Here is a 23,630-nt window from a genome sequence, read left to right on the forward strand (position 1 = left end):
TGCGATGGCCGGCTACTGGGAGATCCCGGAGGGGACCAACTGCCCCCGCAAGGCCTGGATCACCGGCCGCCTCGGGGCCGCGCTGGGCTTGATTGGTTCGGCATATCATATTGTATTGTACCCGCCTAACTCGGCCGTTAAGGCTGCGCAAACGGCAGCCATGAGCACTGTCACAATGGCTACTTTGGGAGCAGTATTTGGATTGACCACTTGCCTCAGTGCCCAAGTCCGGGAGGACCCGGAGGATGCCCTGAATTATTTCATAGGCGGTTGTGCATCAGGCCTTGTCTTGGGTGCAAGAAATCACAGCCATATCGTTGGTTCCTCAGCATGTGTGGCGCTAGGACTTGTGGCTGCTTTTACAAAGATAGGCAAGCGAGAAGGCTGGAAGATAGCATGACCTCCCAGACTCTAAATGTAGGCTGGCTCCTGTCTCAGAAATGTTTTTCAAATGTCCTGCGTAATAAATAACACAGATAAAAAAAACAAAACAAAAAAAAAACAATGGAGGGTGAATACAAACCAGCAGCCTAGAAGTGAAAGGTGTCATTATCCTATTACCAATCACTTGAGTCATTTAGTTCCCAACCTGTTTGCATAACATCTTAGCTATCGTATTTCGTCTAATGTTTGGAGAGCTTTCATAGACACAATGGACTACTGCATAATGAATTTTTCAACTTCATACAATGTATTTTCCCAACAAAACAGAGATTTCTGACATGTGTTATGCACTCTGGTGTACATTTTTCTCTGGCACAATTGCAAGATAAACAACGTAGATTGAAAGTCATTCATCCTTTTATGTATAACTGGATATATACAATAGTATCTGTTCACATGATGCTCCTGAGTATCTTGTGCTGATTCAATTGCAGGATCTATTATATTTAGGATAATTTTTAGGACTAGCTTTTAAAATGAAATACAGTTTATTTTCTTTCTGAGGTTTGTGGTGGGAGAGAAGTTTTGATCTTGTGCCCAAAGATAAGGAGGCACAACTGGGAAACAGTTCCTTTCAGTAGTTGGGGTGGGATTCTACTACTGAAAAACAAGCAGTTTTATGAACAGTTTTAGTGCCTGCCCTTATAACTTACTGAATGGATGGTTATCCAGTGTATTATCTGAGCCATCACATTCACCTTTAACACTTTCATTTACATAATTCTAGGGACAAAGCCCCACAAAACTATGGAAGTGCAGTTAAAGATGGCAGAGACTTACTAAAGCCTAGGCTTTCCAACACAAGGCCATGATTTTGTGCAATATGCAAGCTGTTAAGGTGACTCCCATTTTGCATAGCAGGATTTAAAAGTCTGCTTTTACATTTCCCCCTTATCTCTGCACATTCCTATTTTTGTTGGCTTGTGACATAATCTTAAGTGCTTGTTGTAAGTAAATTATTTCCATCTCCTCCCTCCAGTAATTCACAGGCTTTTTTTTTTTTAAACTGTGTGCATTAAAACAAAGTGTCCACTGTCAGAAATCTTTAGCTGTAATGTTACTTTAGGCCCGGATCCAATAATGAATACAAATCAAATAGCACATCTGATGCTGAGGTAGCTCTCTGAAACCAGTGCCAAAGTGTTTGCAGAAGTGGGAACTAAGTAAGTTCCCCCTTTTCCTCTTCACATTCCCTGGCTTAGCAGCCCAAGTATCCCCTGGATCAATCAAGCCAACCCAGAACCACCGTGCAGAGGAGTAAAGGGCCTGTATCTCCTTTATTCCCAACAACAGAGGATTGCATATAGACACACACATATATATTCATACATACTACTGTCATTACAATATAATTCAATATTAATAATGTTCAATATTTCAGATGTGTTATAACAGAGACTTAACAGATCATAAAATGATGAGTTCTATAACTTAAATACATTTGATAGACTAAATGCAGATTTCCATATCAGGTATATGTGCAACAGATTTTACTAAGTATCACAATCATATAAGAAAGGGTATTTTCCCCCAATAGGAATTCTCCTCCCACCCCACTCCCCCGCCCTAAAAATAGTTCTGAACAATAGAGGGGAAATGTCTCTCCCAATTTATGAAATAACCTGCTGTTCACATTCTGCTTTGTGACTAAACATTGTAGATATTGGGTTTGCTTAATGCTGTCTACCCAGTATATTCAACTAAACCTTTGCATAAAAGATGAGGGGGAAAGAGACAACTAGGAATGAATGGGTAATGATAAAATTAATTTGGATCTTTTAACTCATTGTTAACTTTACGGATTTCTAATCAAATGGAACATTTTCACTTATTTAGACCCCAATCCAGTCAAGCACCTAAGCATGTGCTTAACTTTAAGTGCATGAACAGTCCCAGTGTCTTCAGCAGGATTATTTACCTGCTCAAAGTTAAACATGTACTTAAACACTTTGCTGTATCAAGGCTTTATGCACTGAAGCCTGCCAGATGAAACAAGTACATTCAGGTCATTTATCCCTGTATAATCTGAGCCAGGGCCACTGAAAAAAATTTTTGGGCCCCCCAGAAAGGGCGGACCGGCTAAACAGGGCCAATGAAGCCGGGCCCCAGGCTCCCTTCCAGACCTCTGGGCCCAGGTCATTTGTACTGGCTCCCCTCCCCCCTCTCATAGGCCCTGTTCTGAGTTGGGGAAAAAGCTAATGTTGGGAGACACAAATAGTGCAGGTTTAAAGTAGACATTCTATTAGTTCTTTGGTTTGTCCCTGCTTACAAGCTTACTTTATTACAGTAGTTAACAGGAATTAAAGATATTGATATCTGCATCAAATAAAAGGGCACTGTCAGAATAATAATATATTTGTAATATATTTTAAAATGTATCTCTGCGTGTTTCTCTGCAGTGGGAGGTAGGCAAGTAGGCACCCATTAGGTGCCTATCTGCATCTTTAGGTGCCCAAATTCTTTTTAAAATCCGGCCCTAGAACTCTTTTGAAGATGGAACTTAGGCATTTTGAAAATTTTACCCCTAATTTACTTTTAATTATTATTATTATTATTATTAATGAACTTTCCTTTACATTTCCAACCCTGAAGAGGAGTATTTACTTGCCTCTTAACACTGGATTGAATATTTTGGAAAATGAATTTGTGAAATTTTTTTCATTCATAGTAGTTTAGATACCACCACCCTTTACCTCACTGGAGTCAATGAGACTATCTATTTGTTGAGCTAGATACTACTCATCATAAGTGCAGGTAGCAGAATCTGGCCCATTAAGGATTATAGCCACCCTGCATATTTCTAAATTTATGTTTGACCATGACCTAAATTTGACACTAAACTAAATTTGCAAAATGGACTAAATTAATCTCTTCTGGTGCAGGAGGATGCAAATTGCATGCCCCTCTATGCCAACAGGGCACCTGCTGCCCAGGTGAAAGGGAAATGCCCTGCTGCAAGGGAGGATGTTGTTTACAGAAGTGCTTTCCCCAGGGTTCCTCTGGAATGGTGGTTGAAGCATGAAGAGGCATACGAATGTTTAGCATATCTGGCACATAAATACTTTGTTACAATATTGCCATGTGAATGCCTATTCTCACTTTCTTCAGGTGACATTGTAAATAAGAAGTGGGCAGCATTATCTCCCATCAATGTAAACAAACTTGTTTTTCTTAGTGAGTGGCTGAACAAGAAGTAGGACTGAGTGGACTTGTAGGCTTTGAAGTTTTACATTGTTTTGTTTTTAGTGCAGTTATGTAAAAAAATATAATTCTACATTTGTAAGCTGCACTTTCCCGATAAAGAGATTGCACTACAGTATTTGTAGGAGGTAAATTGAAAAATACTGTCTCTTTTGTTTATCTTTTTTACCATGCAAATATTTGTAATAAATAATAATAATATAAAGTGAGCACTGTACACTTTGTATTCTGTGTTGTCATTGACATCAATATATTTGAACATGTAGAAAAACATCCACAAATATTTATAATAAATTTCAATTGGGATTCTATTATTGTTTAACAGTGCAATTAAAACTGCGATGAATCGTGACTAATTTTTTTAATCTGGTTAATTTGCATTAATTGCATGAGTTAACTGTAATTAATTGACAGCCCTACTTTAAATCTTATTAAAATATGTAAAATCTGTTTGACCCACACAAGGTTGTGCCTAGGTTTATGTGGCCCTCCTGTGTAATCAGGTTGGGCACCACTGCTGTAAGCTATAGGAGGGGTGCCTCGGGAGGAGGGGTGCTATAAGAGGGAGCACCTGCATCTACTCTCTAGGCAGTCTTTCGAACTACGAGGCCCTTTCAATGGTAGCCCAGCAGAAGCTGATAGAGCCTGCAGCTGAATATAGCTCCTTGATTTTATCCTTGAAAAGAATCTAAAGAACAATTACTTTATTCAACAGTGTCTTGTATTTGAGTTTTTATTTTCCACTGTGGAAGCTTTTGTTTGGCTTTTCAAAGCAAAAGCTGGCATGAACAATAGACCACCTTTGTTATCCCTCAGAGCATAAGAATTTAAAATCACTTGGTGTTGTCTGGCCTGATTTCACACAATGAGATCCAGCTGTTGTGTATTTGGATTACAATTCATTCTTAGGCATGGAGCAGCTATTTAGGTGGTTGTACTCGGAAGCAGATCTGTCGCCAATCAAATTTCTCCTAAAAGGTTTAATGCTTGTAGTAAATAGGAGGAGCATCAGCAACAGCACAGAGTGCAGCAAACAGATCTAATGCAAAGACAGAACAGAAGAGAGGAGAAAACTTTTGGAAGGGTGAAGAAAGAATTACAGTTACTATAGGGGAAAATGCTTCTTAAAGGAAAAAAGATATAAACCAATGATCATACAGTTCATCATTATTCAAGCAACATGTCACGGCCAACGAACAGAAGACAAGATAATCACAAAATAGTAAGGCTTATTTAAATATATAATATTACTGCGCATGGAGTTATAGCTAACTATTGTTTTATTGAAGTGTATTGTTTTGTACAATCATGATGGTAGACTAGCTAGAAAGTAGAGCAGTGAACCAAATTTTAGTAAGTCTATGTACTGAGGGATGAATCTGTCCATTTTAGAATGGCTGCACTGAAGACATTTATGGCTTCAATGAAAATATTAACCCTCTAGTGAGCACCCAATGCTGTGACTTAAAAGAGAGTGTTTTTGTTTTAATTTCTTACAAAATCAGATCTTGGTATTAAAAGTACTTGTGAAACAATTGACATTAACATTTTGCTATAGAAACATTCTAATTTCTCCTGCCTGTGACTGTGATATGAAATGTTTTTCAGCCAGCCCTAGTCCGGAACATGATTAATCCCAATGGCAGAACTCTGCCCTCATTTTGGGGAGAGCAGAGCAGTATCAGTTATGCACTTAGCATGAGCCATTCTGCAATTGCAGGGACATATGGTTTATGCAGAGCTGCAGCATCTGAGTTGCCCAGCTGGAGAACTAAATATGCTTCCTTGCTGGTGGACCACACCCTCTTGGAGCTGTGTGGTGCTTGGCCAGCACCGAGGCCAGTCCTCTTTCCTAGTGCTTGGGAAAGATCTTACACTCTTGCTTGCATGAGAGGGATAGGAGATAGTGCACCTGCACTTCACAGGGTAGGAGCTGGTCCTTAAGGCCAAAATCTGCTCCCAATGAAAACAATGTTAAAACTCATACTGCTATCTATGGGACCTGGATTTGTCCCATAATGAGGAACTATTGATTGCACAATACGGTATTACATCTAGTAGGGGATACACAGACAAAATGATGCCTTTTGCTGTTCCAACTATTATGCTTCTTCAGTATTTTGATCAAATGCAGTATCTGTGAATATTCTGCTAATATTCCGAAGTCCACTTAAAGACTTGACATGGGAAACTATCCCTGAAGCATTTCTTAAACTGCATGAGCATTAATATATATATATATATATATATATATATATATATATATATATACACACACACACTGTTGCACTAAAGGTCTGGAAAACCAAAGTTGTCAATTATTGTCTAGTTCTCTGACTGTGGTTTTAAGGGGTGAAATAGCCAACTGTTGAAAACCTAAGAACACTTGGCTCTAACTTTTTGTCCAGGAGCCTGCCAGCCAAATATGTATGTACAAGGATGTTCATTTTTGGCTCTCCCCATTAAGTTGCCCAGAAGTACAGATTGGAAGTTTCCTTGTTTATGTTAGGAACTTAAGGTGAATTGTCTTCAGTTCTACCAACCCATTTTTGATATGATGTAGTTTTTAACTGCTATTCAAAATTACCCTTAATGGGTGCTAGTTGGCACAATGGCATAGGGCACTAGCCTTCTATTTTGAAAAATAAAGCTTTGGTCATCAATGAAAATGAATTTATCAGCACTCATCTAGTCTATTGTGAAAAGGTCTGGATAACAACAGGACGTGCCCAACTAGTAACTGCCTCTGCTCAAGATCAAAAGAAATGGGGTGTTTCCAATCAGAAAGGAGATGCACTGGCAGAGTTTCATGTTGTTCCAAGCACAGCTCTTGAGTGCACCAGTCAGTATACAATCTTTCTCTTTCATGCAGACAAGTAAAATAAATTAATGAATAAATGGAAACTTCTGACTAAAGCTAAAGGGAGCATAGATGAAGGACTTGATTCAGCAATGAGCTCCCCATAGGCTGCAGACATCCACTCACACTGAACTCTTTGCAATCAGCATTTAGACTCCAAGTAGACGTGATTAAATTAACACTGCTGTGTTTTAATACTGCAGTTTACTTTTTCCCCGACCCGTAAGCCCATTGACAGACAGTGTGGTCCAGTGACTAGGGCACTGACTTAAGAGTCACTGTCAGAAGAGTTGGGTTCTGCAACTAATCTGCTGTGTAACCTTGCTCAAGTTGCTTCTGTTTCCCCTTTTGGCTGTTGTCTTATTTACAAGCTCTTTGAAGAAGTGACTGTCTCTTAATATGTGTTCATACAGAGCCTAGCACAATGGGGCCAGAGCTCAGGTGGGGCTGTTAGACGCTGCCATATATAAATAAAATGATACTCATTCCCATTGAAGCGAAGGGGAATAATCAGGTTATATGGCAAGAAGGGCTTGATCCTGTTTGTTTGACTTACGTGGGAACAAAATTGAGCTCTGTATTTTTATGGGTCAAATACTGTCCCCAGTGTCCAGTCCAAGGATAGTAAAAGGGGTATAGGTTGGGGTGAGCAATAGACGTTCCAGGAGTAGGAAAGCAGAAACCTTTCCTCCAGAATGGAGTGCAGCCCAAGGAGGCCAGTCTAGTGCCTGTGACAGGAGGATCCATTGGCCTTTCCCCCCTGTCCTGTCCCAAACGCTGCCAAATGCTGGGGTACACTCTCAGGATCTGCTCCTTGCCTGAGGCTGCTAGAATCCAGCCCATGCACCAAGTCTATTGTTGTTAGGCACCACAAATATTTGTCTGTCTCCAAACCCTTGACAAAGTCTGTCTTAAAAGAGCTCGAGCCAGGGTCAACTGTTTTCTTTAAAGGAATGAACTAACCAGCAATAAAAATGTGACACAGACCTGAGGAACCTAAATAGCAGAGTAGGACAAAAAGAGACTATTTCACCTTGGCTCCAAGTACTAGCTGAGATTTTTTTAATTACTATTATTCAGATAATTTGTATTGTGGTAGCAACTAAGAACCGTAGTCCAGGACCCCATTGTGCAAAGTGCTGAGGCTTATTCCTGCCAATGTGATTTACATTTCTGTTTAAAGTTTAAACTGCATTTACATTTCAGTCAATCACATTTTGCTTCTTTATTTTAACTTTCCATCAGCAGCCACATAAAGATTTGTGTGAACCCTTGTCATTTTTCTTTACTTCTTTTTATCTTGTAGGACTGGCATTTACCAAGCGTCTCATCCTCTGCATCAGCTCATCACATGGTATGCAGCAAATCTAGATTACTGTGTTTCCTACCATTCCTTTAGATTTTTCATAAATTCACGTGATGTGCAAGGTGTTTCAAATATAAACAAATATCATTTTCATTAAAAAAAATCATCAGAACTTTTCCTCCAGGACAGAATTGTTCTGCTTTTTCTAAAGTCCCCACAAAACATTACATTTGATATATTTCACAAAGTCCTTAACTAATGAAGGAACAATCCAGCAGGTGGAATTTCATTCTTGCCAGAAAGTGCTCGATTGTGCTCCTGTTTTACTCAGCTGAGCAGGGTTGAGTAAGACCTCAACTGAATAAGAAAGACCTACTCCAATTCGGGGTCTGGATGAGGTCTGATGCACTCGTCCCTGCTCTCTCGATACTCTCCTCTATGAGCAAGTGGCTGGGAAGATCTCAGCTCCACATTGCCCCTATTCACTGGCTAGAGCAGAGAGCCAGTCAGAAGGGGGAAAAATAAATTGCAACCCCTTCCCCCAACCCAGAGCAAAGGAGGAAATGTGTCCCAAAGGGGCATCTCTGAGACACTAGGTCTTCTGGGACTACTCACAGGTTGGTGCCATTTACTCACCAGCCTGTACTCAGGACTGTGCCTAAGAGCACAATGTAAGTCCTTGCCTACACACACAAGTTGTACCATTTTAACTGCACTAGTATAGTAAAAATGGGGGCAGCCCCTTAGAGTGGACACAGTTATATCAGAATTAACGTGCTTATATCAGAATAGTTATTCCCATACTGGTAAGGGAATAAGTTGTACTGGTAAAGGCAGCTTTATTCTGATATAACTGCATCCACACTGAGAGTATAACTATTTTGGTTTAAAAAATAAAAAAAGCACACCCCTAACCAAATTTGTTATACTGGTATAACTTTCAAATGTAGACTGGGCCTAACCCTTTAATTTTCTCTTGTAATATGTACACTTAGATGTACAAGGTGGTAGGAGCCTTTGTACTTGACTTTACATGGTGGTATTGTTCGGGTATGTGTCTGAGCAATCCTGCTTTCTTCCTAAGAGCCCAGGTATGGTATGAATAGGGAAGTCTCTCAGCCATGGAAGGCCCCTGGTTCCTTGGTGTAAACCAGCAAGCACAGAACCCAAGCTTTGTAGAATTCTGAACATTCTATAGTGAACTTCCATGGAAACTGGGTGTTGGTGTCTCTGAATTTGTCTACTCTGGAAAAGTGGTCAAGGTTAGCTCTCATGTTGTAACTAACCTCAGCCTTTTCCCTAGTGCAGATGCAGGTTGACTCCTTCTACCTCAGTTTAGTAGGTCAAGGTCCATTTTTCCAAATATACGTAAATCCTCTGGGACTAACCAGATTCCCTTGAATATACCATCTCTTCCTGGCCAGTTCAGACATTTGCCTTCCTACCTTGTTGATTTGACATAAGGATTTTAGAAGCGGGTAGCATTAGCAGCAGGACAGACTTCTGGCTTAAAAGTGGAAAGTATTAGATATATGTATGTGACAGAAACAGTGTAAGGATAAAACTCTTCAGTTCAGGAATCTGGAGGTGCAATAACACTAAGAATGGAATAAAAGCTACTGACCAAAAGAATTAAAAATATTAGCCTCTTATTAGATATCTGAAAGAGAAGGGGAGGACTCTGGGGCTGATTCTCATCTGCTTCTCCTTGTCATTTACACCTGTGTAGAACAAGTGCAAAGTGGGTGTAAAATGCTACTATTATTCAGCTTTGACTGCTTTCTGCATCCATTTTGCATTCACTGTGCACAGATGTAAATGACAAGACTCAGAACCATTGTGCCTTTTTATTGCAATTGAATTTCACCATCCCAGTTGCTTTTACTCATGTAAAAGACCTAATAATGCATTGCTTCAATAATCCCGAATGCCATTAGACTTGGATTTACTTTTTTGCATTATAACCCTTCTTCCTTCCAAAAATCAAACATGATGCTATAGTCATAAAAAAGAATGAGATTAGAAACACCACAGTCTTACAAATGGTATTCCAGGCATGCATAAGGGGGGTCTGCACAGATCCCTTGGCAATACAGGGGCCTAAGCGAGGCGTGATAATAAAGTAAGGTATACTGAACCCACACCCTGGATATCAGTGGCTGTGTGTCCATAGACAGAAGGTTCCTATAAAGATAAATGTTGGGCTTTTTTTTTTTTCCAAGATACCGTATGAAGTTAGGAGGAGCAGTAAGAGTTTGATTCTAGTTTGTTTTATTCTCAAACCATATCCATGCTCGTTTTTCCCTTTGTTTGACAGAGCAGAGAACTCTTTGTGCTCACCTATGGGGCTTTGGTAGCCCAGCTGTGTAAGGACTACGAAAAGGATGAAGATGTGAACAAGTATCTAGACAGAATGTAAGTAACAAGTTTATTCTGCATTACACATCCAGCTTAGCATTAGTGATGTCCACCTACCTGTATATTTTCCTCCACCCTCTTATTGTCTATTATTTGCTGAATAACAGAACTGTGTTTGGGACCATGCAAAGCACAAATGAAGACAGAGTCCTTGACACTAAGGCACTTACAATAAACTTTATCAGAAGATGGCTCAAGAGAAGAGCCCCCGTGTTCTGTGCAGGCTCCTAGAACCCATCAGACCCCCTTTGATGATTGTTTTCCATGGACATACTAGCAGATAAGTTGAATGGCAGGAATGTTCACCATGGCAATGAATTTTAAACAAATAAGCTCTTTTGGGGCAGGGATGGTCTTTTTGTTCTGTGTTTGTACAACACCTAGCACGATGGGGTTCTGGTCCATGACCAGGGCTCCTAGGGATTACCATAACAGAAAGCAATACATAATATTGTAGAAAATTTGCCAGAAGCAATTTTTGAATTAGTTATCAACAAAACCTGATTCTAAGAGTTAAGCTCATCCATTCGGAAAACAGAAACACTATGTGACCTACACATTCAATCAAAACAACTAGAATTTTGAATATCAGACACACAAAGTGCTTGCAAACAAGTTACAGGGCAATAGTTATTCACAACAGTTATTCAAGACAGCACCTGTTTGAGAAAACTGATCTACTCACAAAGAGAAAAAAGAAACAAAACTCATTGAATCAATCACTTGATATTAATTCTTCACCCAGCCCCAATCAGTATCATGTATTTCAACACACTCTAGGTAGGTTCTTTGCAGGTTCTGTGGTAGAAATAAGAAAAAGTTCATACTGGGAGGTGTGGAGTCGTACTTTACTTCTCTCCTACTACATGAGCTTTTTTCCTACCAAATTGTGTTCTTTTCCATTTGATGAACAAACTCCTCCCTGGTTTAACACCACTGGTTTAACACCATTAACACAATTCTATAAATTTAGCCCCTAGTGTTTTTACTGAAGTTTTTGCGAATAGGGCTATTTTGGTTTACCTCTCTGCTTATGCAGCACCATTAGTGAAGATGAAAGCAGCACAGCTTTGGAAGCAAAGTTTATAACCTAGCAGGTCCTATACACATAGATATAATAATACGGCTGTTGTGTTTCTGCTATATACAGGTTGTCAGACAACAACTTGTCACTTTAGTTTACAGTTTGTTTTATGGATCCAAAGGTAAACTTAAAAATAACCTGAGCACTCTCTTGTATTGGTGATGTACATATTTTAATAAAGGCTAATGCAATATTTACTAGTGCAGCTAATGGTGATACTTAGCTAAATGTGCCAGCAATAAATAAATATTTCATGGCTTGCCGGTACATCACACAGTGTTATTTTGAACCTTAGTCTTCCAGAAAGCTTTTTGTTATAACATGGCATTTGGTATGGTATAACTTTTAGGCTTCTTGTTATAGGGCCTGATCTGAAATCAATGGAAAACTTTCCATTGACTTCAGTGGGCTTTGAATAAGGCCCATAATGAACAGTGAAAGAGATTCAGAAACAATTAAGTTTAGATGGATATGGGAAAAAAATCAATAAAAGCATTTCTGAGCTTGGCCCAGGTGCTTGCATTTACATTCATTAACTTTTCCTTCTACAAAGCTTCCTGTACAACATTTGCCATAATTTAGGAATAGTTCAGAGCCTCTCTGTATTTAATAGCCAGTGTTATCCTCAGAAGGCTTGCAGTGAATTTAAAAAAAAACTATTTTATTTGGAGAAGGATTTTACATCCTTTTTACATGTCCATCTAATTTGTCTGGAATTTCAGTTCTGTGTGAACAGTTTAATTGAATTTGCATTTGGTTAAATGCAAAATGCATTTTGCCTAACTACAACTAATTTTGTGCAGAAGTTTCATAACAGACATTGTAGCTATTCTTTTATGGTGATGAGAGATCAAGAGGAAGGAGCATATTACTAGGAAAAAAGAGAGAAGAGAAAGTAGAGAAGGAATTTCGGAGGAGGAGAAGAAAAGGGAAGATAAAGAGAAGGAGAGCAGCAGAGAATGGGGACAAGGTATATAATAGAAAAGGGGCAACAGAGGAGGAACAACAGAAGAAGAAGAGATGCAGGAATGGGAGGACCTACTCTTCTCTTGTGTGAGCCATTTCAGAGAGGTTGCAGGGGACAAGACCTCTGCAACCTGCAATTTCTGTGGCAGGCAGATAAGCCAAGATGCCCAGGACAAATGGGGCTCTGGCCCGACCTGTTGGGCAACCCAAGTTATGTGACCTGATGGAGAAGTACCTTTTTTTTATCAATGAGAGACTACTGAAGTACCCTTAATAAATACATTAATATCACAGCCATGTCAGGACTCAGGGAATTTCAAGTCTAAGGGGCAGGCTACCATAGAGAGTCGGATAAATGTTCCCTTTGTTTTTGTAATACATAAATTATAGTTTATTGCAGGAGCTCACACAAAACACAACTCTCTGAAAACCTCAGGTAAAATGGCTTCTGCCAAGCTGCCTAACCAGGTAGGCTGGGCTCAGTCAGTCATGGAACTAGGAGACATACCATGCAGTGCTAATGTACCATGGCAATGAACGTGGTAAAAAAAACCTAAATAGAACAGAACAGAATGTGACTCCACTTGTGATCAAGTTCAACTACCCAGGCCAAAACACAGAAATGAACTGCTTTAAAACACTACAACACTTTCACTGTGAAGGCCAGTTAACTGGGAACATTTTATTTACTGGTTTCTGCAATTATTCTGTAATTATTTGTTGCTAACTAATCTATTGTTTCACACATGCTTCAATGAATCTAAAATTTGCTTGGAGTGAAATTTGCCAATGTCATGAAAAGCATAAGTCAGTCCCTCAGACTATGCACGGGTGTGCCAAACCAACACACCTAGGGCAATGACGCTACTACTAAGTTACCTCTAAGCTGCGTGGCCACACGGCCGTCCAGCAGTCTAGCAAGTGCCCAGGGGTGGCTCTAGGAATCTGGCCACCCCAAGCAGGGCGGCAGACAGCTCCAGCGGAGCCGCGGGACCAGCGTACCTCCCGCAGGCATGACTGCGGAAGGTCCGCCGGAGCCGCCTGCCGGCAAAATGCCGCCCCAAGCGCGCGCTTGGCGCGCTGGGGTCTGGAGCCGGCCCTGCAAGTGCCGTACACTTCAGGTGCTCCCCCCCCACTGCCATGCTGCTCCTGCCCTCTGCCTTGGAACCCCTGGCCAGCTGCTCCTGGGAGCCTCCTGCTTGCTGTTCAGGGTGGGGAGGCGGTGCTGATGTCAGGGTGCCCCCTTCCCTGTACCCCATCTCCACAGAGCAGGGTGGGAGGACAGGACAGGGTTCAGGAGTGGGATGGAGGGAGTTTGCTGGCATCTGCTGCGGTGTCTGAACAAGCAGGCTTCAGACTGGTGAGTGCTGATCTACTTAAAAAGGCAGCATAGTTAAAGGGGCAACATATCTCTCTCTTCCTCTTCTCTCATGTGCGCGCTCTCTCTCTCTCTCACTCACACACACACACTCACACACACACAGCGTGTGTCTCTGTCTTCCCCCCCGCCCCTGCCACACAGTCTTTCACATTCATCTCCCAAGACATATTTGTATTATTGTTGTTGTTACTTCTTTCAAAGTGTGTTTTAGTTTTTTGACTGGTCTATGCATTTCATAATTTTTATTTCTCTTTTACACTAAAATTTAATTCTTTGAGTAGTGCAATCTAAAATGCCTAACTTATCCTGGCTGGAGTAATTATCCCTGTGGTAACTTTTTAAAAATATATATTATATTTAGGGTTTTTTTGTGCATCACCAATAGAAATGTTCACACATTACCTTGATATGGTTCACATAACAAAATTAGTTCTGCACATGGATGGAAAAAATTAGAGACAACATTGGTCTACTAGTGTCATCACATTCCCAATTGGTCAATCTGTATGCTCAGTGTGTAATGGCCTTCTCAGAGGAACCCCTTTAGAGATCCGACTTCAGAGAATGACATGGGGAAAGATGGCACTAACCATGGTTAGGTTTTAGTAATGACAAGATAGTAGGACCTGATTCTCATTTACATTAAGGCCACTTTATACCACTCTAGTCATACAAAGAGGCCCTAAAATGGGCATAAATTATATCTGGGCAAACTTTAAGACCCCTTACATGACATGAGGTACAGGCCTACTTTATACTGCCAGCATGATGTAAAGTGGCCTTAGTGTATATACGAATCGGGCCCAGTAAAATCTCCACCTCTCAGAATACAACCTCATTCAGGGGCCACAGCATTTTTCAGACCCAGTTCATGCAGCTGCTTTGCACAGAGAAAGAGTGAGACTAAAGAGAGGCATGAGAGGAGGAGACAAAAGTTACATGCAAAGCTGAACAATTTTCTTTTCTTTGCCTCAGGGGGTATGACATTGGTATAAGGCTGATTGAAGACTTTTTGGCTCGCTCTGCTGTGAGGAAGTGCCGTAGCTATTCTGAAACTGTAGACGTGATTGCACAGGTAAATAAGATTAAAATAGCTAGTCTCTGGTATCATTTGATGTCCTCAGCTGCTGGGAATACAATACTGGCCTCATCTCCTACCAATTCATTCCAAAGCAGAGTTAGTCCATCTACCAGTATGCTTAACCCTCCAGTCTGAAATGAAGGTGTTACAAAGTAGAAGAACAGGACAGTGTGATGTTCTTCATATTAACACAAGCTCTCCTGGTGTTAACCAAATTAGTTTCCTTATTTTAGAACTTTTTTACATCCAGCTAACAGAACACAAACTTAATTCTGCTCAGAGCGGCGGCAGCAGCAGCAGCAGATCTGGGTCTTGGCCTGATGAGCTCTCAGTGTGCTGTGATACTGTGTGAACTGTCAGCCTTTGAGCTCTCCCACTACATTCAAAATACTAGTAGTAGGTCCACGCAGATAGGACAATGGAGTTCTAACCAAGAGCTTGATACAGCGAAACACTTAAGCATGTGTTTAACTTTCAGGAGCAACCTTCCCATAGCTCCATTATGCAGCACTGGCTTTTACCTATATTTCAATGACTCAGTGGGGCTAAGTCTCTTGAGGAGATATTGGCTTATGCTTACATAGCATCACTGATGTTTTATTTCAACCCAGAAATACTTGAAAACAGGAAATTCAATATAGCAGGTCCATATTCAATCACTAACCTTTTAGTTGGATCCTAAAATTAAAAACACACGGTACTAAGTTTCCACAAAGGAGTTATCATAACCAAGTACTGGTTCAAATAGGTAAAAATTCAAATATCTACACAGAGGGATGTTAACCATATGAGATTATCTGAGTAAGGCAAGCAGGACTTGACACCATGAATACATTGTCTTTTATACTCCCATACCGAATGCAGTTGTTTTATTAGAATATAAAGATACAGTTAACAGCTTTTAAAAATATATTTAACAACAACAACAAGCACAGAGACATCTGTCAAAGGTCATACTCTAACACTCAGGTTTGCACTAATTGCTGAGTATGTTAAACAATTATTTATGCAGGAGACACTCAATGTACATTAGTAATTACAAATATACTGTACTTATTGTTACTAATGCATTGGTATGCAGTCAACATGCATATAGAGAACATCCCTGTCTCCTTCCAAATATTTTAGCCAGATATCACATCTCTTCTTTGTATCTGAATGAACAGTGTGTGTATTGCCTTGTGCTAAGTGCATTTCAAAAGAATCAGGTGATAAAGATATTTTATGATTCCTGTTCCTTTTTGAGGGATGTGTTTGAAGTGTTCAGCTGTATTTCTACTCTTGGAGGCAACAGAAAGACACAAATTGAGACATCTTATTTTCCGTGCATCTAAGGTATGAATCACTACATTGTCGGAGCACCTGGCAATCTTTAATATATTTATCCTCATAACACTCCTGTGAGGCAGGGGAAAGCTATTATCCCCACTTTACAGATGGGGAACTGAGACTCAGAGAGGCTTACCTAAGGTCACACAGAAGGTCTTTGACATAGTAGGGGATGGAGCCCCAGTCTCCTGCACCCTGGCTGGTGCCCCGAGCCCTTGGACCACCCTTCCTCCCCATTAACTGTTGGCCTAAAAACATCCAGCATATTATGAACATTATTGTCAGACATATTTGAACTTGTGAGAAGTAGAATCATATTTTCTAGGTGTTGACTGGAGTTTAATGCAGCTAATGACCAGTATCAATTTGAAAATTTACTGTAAGAAATATATTGGATCCTTGTTACATATATACTGATTATACATAGTGATTATTAAAAATGCTTGGATTATGCAGTAATGGTGAACAGTTTGGCCCTGCTATCAGAGCCATGACAGTATATCCTTGTGCTCATGTGGAATCTCACTGCTGTCAATTGTAGGAGTTGAGGCCCAGGTACTTATCCAAATGGTGTCAAGACTGAAGCTCTTTTGCTGGCTATTCTAAATGGAAGCAATCACAATGGATAGGGATTAGCATTTCCTGCTAATATCAGGCTGGGGGAATCGAAAGTCTGAAGTGAAGCCCAAAAATATAAAAATGAAAAGTAAAAAATAAAGTAGTTACCTTTATATTTGCTGACAGATTAGTTTTCCCGTATATAGGGGTAATGCTGCAGCGAACAGGATCTTTAAGATTTCGGCCACCAACGGTGCAAAGCAGCCCCGGCAGACCTGCGACTCAGTCAGATTATGTGAAAAGTCATTTTAAGTGGTCTCGATTTTAATGAGAACCAGTGATGAGCCGCCAAAATCGTAACAACCGGTTCCCTCCTCACCCCACGAGGGGTCATGGCCCACCCCCCAGGTCTCCTGCCCCATCCAACCCCCTGCGTTCTTTGATGCCCCCACACCCCAGGGACCCCTGCCCCATCCCCCTCTACCCTGTACCCTGACTGCCCCCCACTGCCCCATCCAACCCCTCCTCTCATTCCTAATGGCCCCCCGGAATCCCTGCCCCATCCAACCACCCCTTCTCTCTGTCCCCTGACTGCCCCTGGAACCCCTGCCCCGACTGCCTCCCACCGCCCCATCCAACTCCTGATTCTTTCTGACTGCCCCACTGGGACCCTTGCCCCTATTCAATCCCCCTGTCCCCCCAACCCCTATCCACCCCACCCCCGAACTCCGCTGACCGGTCTCCAACACCCCTTCCCTGACCCCTTACCGCGCTGCCGGGACGTGGCTGACGGCGCTACAGTCCGGCCACGGTCGGAGCCGGGAGCCCGGGGACGTGGGGCCGGGACAGGAGTCACGCGGCTGGAGCCCAGGGATGCGGGGATGGAACCGGAGGGCCGCAGCCGGAGCCGGGAGCCCAAGAACGCGGGGCTGGAGCAAGAGTCGCGCAGCCAGAGCCCGGAGACATGGGGCCGGAGGATGTGGTGGGAGCTGGGCAGCCAGAGCCAGGCGGCTGGCCGGCCGGAGCCGGGGAGGGCCGCGGCCGGAGCCGGAGGGCCGTGGCCAGAGCCACACAGCCGGAGCTAGAGCCAGAGCCGGGCAGCCGGGGCCACCACCGCGCCCGGACCCGCGCTGCTGGAGTCCGGCCATGTGGCACCACAGCAGGAGCCAGGCAGCTGGAGCCACGAGGCCAGGCCGGGCCAGAGTCGGGGGGCCGTGTCCGGAGCCAGGCATCCGGGTAGGTGGGGTCGTGGCCGCTGCCGTGCCCGGACCCGCACTACGGGAGCCGGGCCACGTCGCACCACAGCTGGGCGGTCGGGACAGCGGGGCCGGGTGAGGCCGCGGCCGGAACCGGAGCCGGGCGGTCGGGGACGTGGGGCCAGTGCGAACGGGCTGCAGCTCACCACTGGAGAGAACACTTTGTAAAGAACAATATAAAGGGAGAGCTTAGCTCCTTCAGTCTATCTTGCCACAAACAGAACTTTGCGGTAAAAGGTTATTGAAACCAAAAACCACACCACATCAGGTTGCTTCCAGTCCCAAGAGACTAGTCTCTTACCCCAGATCAATTGGTATGCCAGATCTTACACCAAAAACAACACTTGCAGTCAGTTCTATAGTAAACTAACTAAAAGTTTATTAGCTGAGAAAAAGGAATGAGCGTTACTGAGAGGTTAAAGCAGATAAAATATAATAACGAATATGTCACAGTTTGTAGTTCCAAATGGTGGCGGTGATGCAATAACTGCCAGTTTGCCAAAAGCCCTTCAGGGCAACCCAGAATATCTCAGGGGATCTCCATCTTCTCATTCACTTATTCTGCTTTGTTAGAAACCAAACAGTCCAGTGATAGAGGATCTTTCCTTGAATCAGTACTTACAGCATCTTTTCACAGACAACAGTCTGATACCTATGTTTACTCCAGGGGTGAAAGTAAAATGGAGCTCTTACCGGTATGGGGCTGCTCTGCCCTCCCCCTTGTAAGGGGCAGGGCCTTGGGCAGAAGGGGTGGGGCTGGGAGGGTCAGCGTCCCCCAGCCAGTCCATTTGCACTCCCTGGCCCACGCCGCCCGGGGCTCCAGTGGTGATTTAAAGGGCCCGGGGCTCTGGCCGGCACTGCTCCTACCCCGGGCCCTTTTAAATCATGGCCCAAGGGCAGCTACTTCTTTTGACCCCCTCCCTCACCCTGGCCGGGTCATTGCTGCCCCTTATGTGCCACCGATGGTGGTGGGGCGCAAAAGGGACAGTGCTTTAAGTGGAGTCCTTAAAGTGCTGCCGCGGCAGCACTTTAAAGTCAGTGGTATGGGCCAGTACTGGTGGCTACCTTTTACCAGTATGCCATACCAGCCCATACCGCCTTACTTTCACCCCTGGTTTACTCACACAATGGCCAATTGCTTTGAATTTAACACTCTTCTTCTTTGCATTCAATGAGCTATTTAGTTACAGGGATATACATAATGTAAATGCCTGCCATTACATTATAATAGGAATAGGTAAGTGAAAACAATACAAGTAACACTCCATTCGTTTTCATGAAGTTCTAACACCTGAATATACTCTTCCATTAACACATACTTTGATCTAGGGTAATTTAATTACCAGGCATGCATAATGTAAATGTGTTGTTATAGTAAACAACAAGATATAGATAGGTGATAACAATATGATCAATATCTCCTTTGATTTCTATTAACACACAAGTGAATTGGCCTATAGTGCTGGCCTGAGCTGGTCTGTCAGTGTCATAGCATCTCATAATTTTTGGAAAAGAACAGGGTCTGATTAATGGTGTTTACCAGCTTGCAAAGAAAGGGACACTGTCCCTACTCCCCAGAAGCCCTCCTTATTGAATAATGTATCCAGTTCAGGTGCTTTCCCCCTCCATGGTATGGAATTCTATTTTAAGAGGTAGGGAGTTCAGGGTCATTGGAGAAGGACCCTCTGACACTGCCATGGGGATTGGAGAGGGCTAGGGAAAAGCTGGGAGGCAGTCCAGAGGCACAGGCCCTTTGTGCACATGGTTTATGTCTCCAAAGGCAAACGTCATCTCTCAAAGAAAACTATCCATTGGAAACTCCAGCAGAGGAAACACTTAGGGCTCCCTGTCCCTTGTATAGGTTTCCACAGCCTAGAAGATGACCTAGCCCTTAGTTGTTAATATGCCTATGACTCATGCTTTTAAATCAGATTCTTACTTTGTGAATGGTCTCCTTCAAGTTCCTTTCACAGCCTTAAAGGAGATTTTTCAGCTGTTGCATATTGTGATGTCTGCATGATCTTTGGTCAGAGAATAACACTTAAGCAGCATTTTAGAAGAAAAGATTGTTTACTAGGTGGTCATGGACTGGAATCTCTGAGCTGGGAGCCACTTATTGCTAAAATAAGTTAAATCAGGGTTTTATTTCCATGTTATCATTTGGTGAGGTAAATTTATGAGAGTCTTGGCACAATTATGACTGCTTGTAATGATCCATAATATACAGACTGTGATCAGCAGCTAAACAAATCCTATAGATTTAGCAGCATAGACTAGAACCCATTGATCTGTAAAACACCAGCTTCCTTCTACTCAGTGGACTAAGTTGTTCTGCCTGCTATTTACCCATCCAACAGGCATTGTCCTTTTCAATCCAGTAGAGGGCAATATACACAAATCATACAACCTAGTACATTAAATGTGTGTAGTTGTCTAAGCACTTGCAAAAGGAAACCCAAATATGCATTAAGAAAAGGTGAATCTAAATCAGATTGAAAAAAAAAATTCGGGTGGATCTAATATAAGCAATTTATTACAATATTTCAAACATATATATTCCCCAGACTATCCTATGTCTGTGGCATGTAAGTGTTAAATCACTTTCGCATTTTAACAGTCCTGAGGACTATTTGATAGCTTTTGAGGCTCAGTTCAATTGAACTAGATGACCACCGCACAAAAATCACCTGTATAACTGGCACTAACTGGATCAATTTGGAAAACAAAATAATTCTCATATATAAAAATAAAACTGTTAGGGAGACCCGGTGACAAATGGGAAGGGTGCAGCAGATGCTATTTCTGTATTTGCCTAAAGATGATATGCCTCTTGACAGTAACAATGTGTCCACACCAAAGCAACACAACCTATATTGCCATTTTGCTTCCAGCCCAATCATACTGTGGTTTCCCCATGCAGTTTTAATTTGACAGGCTATAAAATTTATAAACATTCAGTCCAGAAAAAATACACAGGCTCTGAGATTCTTTCATAGTCAAAGTTATGAGACTCCATTACATGTATAAGAAACAGGAAAAAAAACTATTATGTTTCCATGACTGAGGGAAAGCAGTGGACCTGCAAGTTGTACAGAGTTTCAGGAGAATACACCTGGATTGTCATATTACTATGTGTCATGTCAAATGTTAATAGAGCAAAAGAAAACAACCAAGCAGAAACAATTGGTAAACAAATTACAATGGACCCGGTTCTGCTGCCATTACATTTAGCCTGGTACTTTACTCTGTTAATTGCCCTATTGACTTCAGTGAGACCACTTGTTGAGTAAGGTATTCCTCGAGTTGAGTAAAGGTGGCAAAATCTCGGCCCAAATGTTTAGCTGAAGATACTGATTGTGCAACATGATAGAAACTAAGGGTATGTCTACACTACAAGACTATTTCGAATCAACTTAAGTCGAATTTGTGGAATCGACCTTATGAAGTCGAATTTGTGTATCCACACTAAAAACACTAATTCGACTGTGTGAGTCCACAGTAACGGGGCCAGCGTCGAATTTGGAAGCGGTGCACTGTGGGAAGCTATCCCACAGTTCCCGCACTCCCCGCTGCCCATTGGAATTCTGGGATTTCCCCCCAATGCATGCTGGGGGGAAAAATGTGTCGAGGGTGGTTTTGGGTAACCGTCATCATTGAACCGTCAATCACGCCCTCCCTCCCTCCCCGAAAGCGCCTGCGGGCAATCTGTTCGTGCACTTTTCTGCTCAGTGACAGCACGGGCGGCACAGCACTGAGAGCACGGAGCCCACGGCAGTTATGGCCGTTGTCAACTCCTCGCACCTTATCGTCCACCTCTTCCACAGACAGCTGCTGAGAAATCGGGCTAATTTTCAATGGTGCTGCGAGCACTGGTGGACCATGGGGGACATTTTACCAACATCAACGTCAGGTGGCCAGACAAGGTTCATGACGCGCGTGTTTTCAGGAAATCTCGTCTGTTTAGACGCCTGCAGGAAGGTAGTTTCTTCCCGGACCACAAAATAACTCTTGGGGATGTGCAGATGCCTATAGTGATCCTCGGGGACCCAGCCTACCCGCTAATGCCCTGGCTCGTGAAGCTCTGTGCAGGCGCCTTGCACAGCGACAAGCAACTCTTCAAGTACCAGCGAGCAGCGTGACCTGTGACTGTTCAGTTTCTTTACAGAGAAGCTGAACCTGCCCCTGTTTCTTTACCAAGTTACTGTTGACTAGCATCTGCAGTTACATACCCCATCCACCCCGCTTCCCCCACTTCCAACACACGTTTAAAAATAAAACAGATGGTCCACTGTGACTTTACAAAGGTTTCTTTATTGATGACTTTGCGTTAAAGGGTTGAAACTGGCACGCAGACTGTGCTGGGTAGGGTGTGCGGTGATGTAAAGACCGCCTCTAAACTCGAGGAATGACAGGCTCCTGCTCCCAGAGCGGTCCGCAATGCCGGACTGGTTGTTTCAACGGAGCCTGCCATCCCTCCTTTTTGGGACTCTGTGTGCGGGGGCTATGTGGCCTTGCGGCGGGGGAGGACGGATACAGATTCCTCTGCTGCGTGGCTCTGTGGTCCAGGACAGGGACCGTTGCATGAGATCTGTAACCCCCCTCCCCCGCTACAAAGTCACGTACCCCCCCCCCACCCACACAGAACCTGCAAACCACCTCCCATACCGACCAGGGTGCCTACTGACTGCGCAGTGTGTGTGACCTGCTGCTGATCCTGCCCCCGTCTCTGTACCCTGCTAAAGGTGACTGTCCTATGCAATACCCTACCCCCTTCCCCATCCACCCCTTCAAACGCAGCGTTGTGTAAAAAAGCATGAGGGAAACAGTAATTAACAGCAAAGTATTTTTAATAATTAACCAGACAGTCAGGAGATGAAACTGGGATTGTGGCTACAGTGAGTCAGGAAGGGAAGGAATTCTCAAAATTTAGGGTATGAGAGCTTTTGGGTACTTGAGCACTCTGCTGGGGTGCAGTGACAGTTTTCACGGCCCCTGGCGCCACTCCTTCTGGTTACTTTGGGTGACGGGAGGTATGGGACTTTGTGGCGGGGGAGGGCGGTTGCAGATACACTGCGGGGGGGCTCTGTCCTCCTGGCTGTGGTCCTGCAGAACATCCACAAGGCGCCGGAGCGTGTCCGTTTGCTCCCTCATTAGTCCAAGCAGCGTTTGAGTCGCCTGCTTGTCTTCCTCACGCCACCTCTCCTCCCGTTCGCTGTGTGAGCGCTGCTGAGACAGGGTCTCCCTCCACTGGCTCTGCTGGTCCGCCTCGGCTCGGGAGCACCCCATAAGTTCAGCGATCATCTTGTCCCGTGTCTTTCTCTTTCGCTGCCTAATCTTTGCCAGCCTCTGTGAGGGGGATGCTGTTGCAGGTCTGGAGACAGTCGAAGCTGTGTGATGGGAAAGAGGGAGTGAATTCCTTGCAAAGATACATTTCTGCGAACAATGAACACAGTCTAGTCTGTGTCTGTGAACAACACCATGCACAGCACCTATCTCGTCCGCACTCCTGCAGCAGGCAATCCGGAAAGCATAAACTCTGTCCCTGTTCTACCCCATCACAGTGTCCCCCGACCCTTGCACTTCTGGGTTGAGATCCCAGTGCCTGATGGTGCAAATTTCATTGTCGCGGGTGGTTCTGGGTAAATGTAGTCAGTCATTCCTTCCTCCGGGAAAGCAATGCCAGACAATCATTTCAAGCCCATTTTCCCTGGATTGCCCTGGCATACGCCATAGCGTGGCAACCATG

General features: G+C 43.2%; 2 protein-coding genes across 2 annotated transcripts in view; both read left to right on the top strand.

Annotated features, from left to right (window-relative positions):
- On the top strand, positions 1 to 473 carry LOC120401914 (NADH dehydrogenase [ubiquinone] 1 alpha subcomplex subunit 11-like). Its single transcript, XM_039532163.1, has one exon. The coding sequence runs from the start codon at positions 5 to 7 to the stop codon at positions 398 to 400; it is 396 nt and encodes a 131-aa protein (XP_039388097.1). The 5' UTR covers positions 1 to 4; the 3' UTR covers positions 401 to 473.
- A 3,786-nt stretch (positions 474 to 4,259) lies between these two features.
- The window catches only part of TRAPPC3L (trafficking protein particle complex subunit 3L), a 45,294-nt gene continuing 25,923 nt past the window's right edge, over positions 4,260 to 23,630 (top strand). The window contains exons 1-4 of the mRNA XM_039528168.1: positions 4,260 to 4,867; positions 7,812 to 7,859; positions 10,129 to 10,226; positions 14,636 to 14,735. Of these exons, the coding sequence (XP_039384102.1) occupies positions 4,826 to 4,867; positions 7,812 to 7,859; positions 10,129 to 10,226; positions 14,636 to 14,735 (288 nt within the window). The 5' untranslated portion in view covers positions 4,260 to 4,825. The remainder of the gene's footprint in view (positions 4,868 to 7,811; positions 7,860 to 10,128; positions 10,227 to 14,635; positions 14,736 to 23,630) is intronic.

Source organism: Mauremys reevesii, linkage group 3, assembly GCF_016161935.1.
Source record: "Mauremys reevesii isolate NIE-2019 linkage group 3, ASM1616193v1, whole genome shotgun sequence".
Lineage (NCBI taxonomy): Eukaryota > Metazoa > Chordata > Testudines > Geoemydidae > Mauremys > Mauremys reevesii.

What these genes read in the sequence shown, in the direction of transcription:
- LOC120401914 (XM_039532163.1), top strand. Translation starts at nt 5, where the DNA reads ATGGCCGGCTACTGGGAGATCCCGGAGGGGACCAACTGCCCCCGCAAG.